The 5,546-nt window shown below is 36.0% G+C and overlaps 1 protein-coding gene across 1 annotated transcript; it reads left to right on the forward strand.

The window, feature by feature from the left end:
• The first annotated feature begins 233 nt into the window (after positions 1-233).
• On the forward strand, positions 234-1,618 carry LOC120779589. Its single transcript, XM_040111932.1, has 2 exons — positions 234-1,224; positions 1,331-1,618. Exons 1-2 carry the CDS (start codon positions 754-756, stop codon positions 1,616-1,618), a joined length of 759 nt encoding a protein of 252 aa, XP_039967866.1. The 5' UTR covers positions 234-753.
• Positions 1,619-5,546: the final 3,928 nt, after the last annotated feature.

Below are 5,546 nucleotides of genomic sequence, written 5' to 3' on the forward strand. Positions count from 1 at the left end.
CTGAAAAGCGCTCAATGTATGGTGAAATTATTTTTAAAACACACCAAAAACCCATTTGTTTGGTCAGATTCATCCCACTTAGACAGCGGATTATACGTTTTCATATTACCACACATACATACATCAATAATAGTTTAATCATTTACTAAACGATTTGTTACCTACTTCGCTACGCTCTTTCGCTCTCAAAATTTATGAACTTTCGTCTTAACTAGCATACTTATTATTCCCACCTACAAACTTTCTTGCATTATATTTATATCAACATGTAGGTATGTATGTAGCAGGCAGATCGACAAACAAAGTAGGCTTTGAAAAGACATCGAACTATATTACGGTGCATTTATTTTGCATAGAGAAATACATGAATATTTTGTTTTTTGTAGGTATATAGAGCTTTGACTCTTAGCATTAAGAAAATTCAAATTAGGAGAATATATGACATTGGAGTGTAAACATCGCTGGAGCGTTTTCTTTGGCCCCACACGTTCAGTAGTGTCCGAAATTACCGCGGTGCAAAATTATTAGTTATTATATATATTTTTTTTTAATAATTATTGAAGTTTGTGTGAATTTGTGAAAAAAATAAATATAGCGCAAAGCGAATTTCCGAGCAAAACACGGTAAGTTTTGAACTGTTGAAGTGAATTACACGAATGTATGTGTTTCCTGATTTGAAAAAACATATGGTGTACCACTATTAATGTAGGCTTTTTTTTAAATTTAATTTATTATTTTTTAATTGAAAGAAAAATGCCACGACCCACACGAGGAAATATAGATCGGCGGACGCGTCATGCAAATGCTACGGCATTACAAAGGCGATCACAGACTCCAGATGAACGAGCACAAGCTAATGCATCGCAGCGTGAACGTAATGCACGAAATAGATCTGTTGTACCTGAAATTATGCGTGCTGCTTTTAATTATAACAGTCAGATTAATTACAGTATGTACGGATATATTGGAATAATGGACGCAATATGTCCACATTGTGATGCGGCTAAATTTCCAGGTGAAACGCCCGGCATGTGTTGTGCTAATGGCAAAGTGAGATTACCACCATTAGAAACTCCACCCGAACCATTGTCTTCATTAATTTTTGGGACTTCTGAAAATTCGAAGCTCTTTTTGAGTCATATTCAACAATACAATTCGGTATTTCAAATGACTTCTTTTGGTGCTACTAACATAATTAGAGATAATTTTATGCCGACGTTTAAGGTAAATACTTAAACTGGATTGTCCCAATCAATCTGAATCATAAAAGTATTCTATAGTTTTAAAAATTATTATGCAACATATACCTAAAATTGCACACATGTTGCAGATTCAGGGCCAAATTTATCATCAAGCTGGTTCGTTATTGCCATATCCCGACGCTGATTATCAATTTTTGCAAATTTATTTTATTGGTGATGAAAATCGTGAATTGGACGAGAAATTATTTGTGAGCTACAAAGGTTTTTCCATCAGCATCAAAATTGCTCTCGATCGTATGCCCTCTGATCATCACAAAATCGTAACAAGGGCTCATAGAACACCTTTTGTGGAGCATGAAAGGCGATTCAATGCAGCGACAATTGATGAGGTTGCAATTGTAATTCGTGGTGATTAGTTTCAATCGCGGGATATTATACTTCATTGTAGAAATGACCAATTGCAACGTGTTTCGGAACTTCATCGTAGTTACGACGCATTACAATACCCAATATTGCATTGGAAAGGTGACGATGGCTATAATATAAATATACCAATGATTGATCCATGAACAGGTAAATAATATTTTCAGTGTGTTGACATTTCATCATTTGTAGAAATTTCTTAAGTCACATTTTCCACTTATTTTAAGGTCTACATGTACAAAAAAAGTTAGTGCCATGAATTTTTATTCTTATCGATTGATGGTTCGTCCACAAGAACAAAATTATATCTTGAGATGTCGTAAACTATATCATCAGTACATCGTTGATATGTACGTCAAAATAGAAACAGAACGTCTTAATTTTATTCGTTTCAACCAAGCAAAATTAAGGTCTGAACAATATATTCATTTGCAAGATGCGATAGCGAATGATGCTAATATTAATGACATCGGACGTTTAACTATATTGCCATCTTCGTATATTGGTAGCCCACGGAATATGAACGAATATGCACAAGACGCAATGTGTTATGTAAGAAAATACGGTCTACCGGATCTGTTCATTACATTTACATGTAATCCGCAGTGGGATGACATCAAAAACAATTTATTTGCAGGGCAGTCGACTACCGATCGTCATGATATTACTGCGCGTGTTTTTCGGCAAAAATGTAAAGCAATTATGGATTTAATTGCGAAATTATATGTATTTGGGGAGGTGCGTTGCCATATGTACTCCATTAAATGGCAGAAAAGGGGATTGGCGCACGCACATATACTAATTTGGCTGGTACATAAAGTAACTCCGGATCAAATCGATAACTTTATATGAGCTGAAATTCCTAATCACACTGCTGATCCTGAGTTATTTCAAGTTGTCGTTAAAAACATGATACATGGACCGTGCGGTGAACTAAATATGAATTCACCATGTATGATTGATGAAAAGTGTTCGAAACGATACCCAAGGCAATTTACTTCAGACACAATAACGGGCAATGACGGATATCCGTTGTATCGACGTAGATCACCTAATGATGATGGCAAAACGGCAACCATTAGAATGCATAACCAGGAAGTTGAAGTTGATAATCGTTGGGTGGTTCCGTATTGTCTATTATTATCGAAAATATTCAACGCTCATATAAATGTGGAATATTGTAATTCTGTCAAATCCATTAAATATATTTGCAAGTATGTAAATAAAGGGAGCGATATGGCTATTTTCGGTGTTGCTGATGAGAATAGAAATGATGAAATTACTCAGTATCAAATGGGTCGCTATATTAGTATCAATGAAGCTGTCTGGAGGATTATGTCGTTTCCAATGCACGAAAGACATCCTGCGGTTGTTCACTTCTTGAGAGTGGCCAACGTGTTTATTTTAATGTAGCAAATTTATTGGAAAGAGCAGCGCAACCACCAGCAACTACGTTGACAGCTTTTTTTAAATTATGCGAAACTGATACATTTGCGATAACTTTGTTATATTTTCATAAGTGCCTCACATGGAATGTGTCTTCGAAAAAACTTCAAAGACGTAAACAAGGAACAGCAGTTCATGGAATCCTGGCATTTTCCAAACAGATGCAATTGGCAGAATATATACAGTACATCCAAACAATGTTGAGTGTTTTTATTTGAGATTGTTATTAGTTAACGTGAATGGCCCAAAATCATTTCAAGAATTGAGAACAGTCAACGGTCATTTGTGTGAAACATACCGTGAAGCATGCCAACTTTTGCATTTGTTGAAGGATGACGCTCATTGCGATTCAACAATTCATGATGCATCTATTTGGGCTCATCCTCAACAAATACGAATGCTGTTTGCCGTTATATTATCAACATGTATGCCATCAAATCCACTTGAATTATGGAACAAATATAAACATAATATTGCAGAAGATATTTTAATTCGTATGCGTCATCATGCAAGAAATCTGATTTGTTGATAACTTTGGAAATGTACAACGAAGCTTTGATAATAATTGAAGATAGGTGTCTACGGATTGCAAATAAAACATTAGTACAATTGGGTATGACCGTACCAAATCGTGACATGCATAATCTGTTTGATCGTGAATTGCAACGTGAGCAGGAATTCAATTCTAATGATTTGCGTTTATTTGTACAATCGAATATAACCAAAATGAATATTCAGCAAAAACATGTCTATGACACAATCATGCAAGCCATTTCCAATAATGCAGGTGGGTTATATTTCTTGGATGCACCTGGTGGTACAGGCAAAACGTTCGTTATATCACTGATTTTAGCCACTATTCGATCGGAACTGAAAATTACATTGGCACTTGCATCTTCGGGAATTGCTGCTACATTATTAGAAGGTGGTCGGACAGCACACTCTGCATTAAAATTGCCATTGAATATACAGGTGATTGAAACTCCAACTTGCAATATTTCAAGAAATTCTGCTATGGCAAAAGTTCTGCGATTAACGTCATTTATTTTATGGGATGAGTGTACAATGGCGAATAAAAAATTACTAGAAGCATTTAATCGAACAATGCAAGATTTACGTGATAACCAACAGCTTTTTGGTGATGCTTTGATATTACAGCCAGGGGATTTTCGACAAACATTGCCTGTCATTCCTCGGTCAACTCCTGCTGATGAAATAAATGCCTGTTTGAAGTCATTAGTTCTGGAGATATGTACAAAAATTGACACTGAACATTAATATGCGTATTCACCTACAAAATGATCCAGCTGCCCATGAGTTTTCAGAACAATTGTTACAAATTGGTGATGGCAAAATACAAATCGACAGAACCAACGGATTGATCACTGTACCGAACAATTTTTGTACAATTACAAAATCGATAGATGAATTGATTGAATGTGTTTTTCCAAATATTCTTCAGAATTACAGAAACCATGATTGGTTGACAGAACGCGCCATTTTAGCACCGAAGAACATTCATATCAATGCATTAATTTTCAAATTCAAGCAAAACTCCCAGGCGTAGTCACGACATATAAATCAATTGACAGTGCTATGAATCAAGATGAGGCAATGAATTATCCAACTGAATTTTTGAATTCATTAGAACCGGCTGGTATGCCACCGCATTGCTTCAATCTGAAAGTGGGTTCTTTGATTATATTATTGCGAAATATAAATCCACCAAAACTGTGTAATGGCACCAGATTGGCAGTGAAACATTTATTGTCAAATTTGATTGAAGGTACGATCTTAACTGGTAAATCAAACGGTGAAGATACAGATTTGGCAATGGCAATAACAGTTAGCATTCTATAAATTCTATCCTGTCGAGATGCCTTGTAATAAGTGCATCCGAACGTTCCATGGTTTTGTCATCTCATGTAAAAAGCACGTGTATCCGAACGTTACTTTGTTTTGTCCATAAATTTAGAGACTTTAACATCCTTGGTTTTGTCATCTCATGTTAAAAAAAAGAAACATTTAATTGGAGAAATTTTGAAATACTGCTAAAAGTGATTTTCTTCTCGCTGCTTACAATGCCGAGGAAAAGAAAACGACCTGACATAGGTCGTCGAAGTCGTGTAAATGTGCAACGAGCTACTTTACGCTCCAACCGCACGAATGACCAGCGAGATGCTGATAATGATAACAGTCGTACAAGTATGGGAGAATTACGTTCAAGAGTAAATAACTATCAAGTGGATAGGGGGAGAATGGAACGAGTTCGTGCACATCGATCACAACAGCAGCGAGCACGGGATAACGAATTTAGTCGATTCCGCAGACGCAATGCTCCTGTAAACCTCGAATGAGGAGCATTTTCCTACGATCCGGAATTTGATTATAGTGCCGACAAATCTGTGACGATTGGAGAAATGTCAATCATTTGTCAACATTGTAAAGCATTAAAGTACAGTAGTGAACCTGCAG

This window comes from Bactrocera tryoni, unplaced genomic scaffold (assembly GCF_016617805.1).
Source record: "Bactrocera tryoni isolate S06 unplaced genomic scaffold, CSIRO_BtryS06_freeze2 scaffold_11, whole genome shotgun sequence".
Classification (NCBI taxonomy): Eukaryota; Metazoa; Arthropoda; class Insecta; order Diptera; family Tephritidae; genus Bactrocera; species Bactrocera tryoni.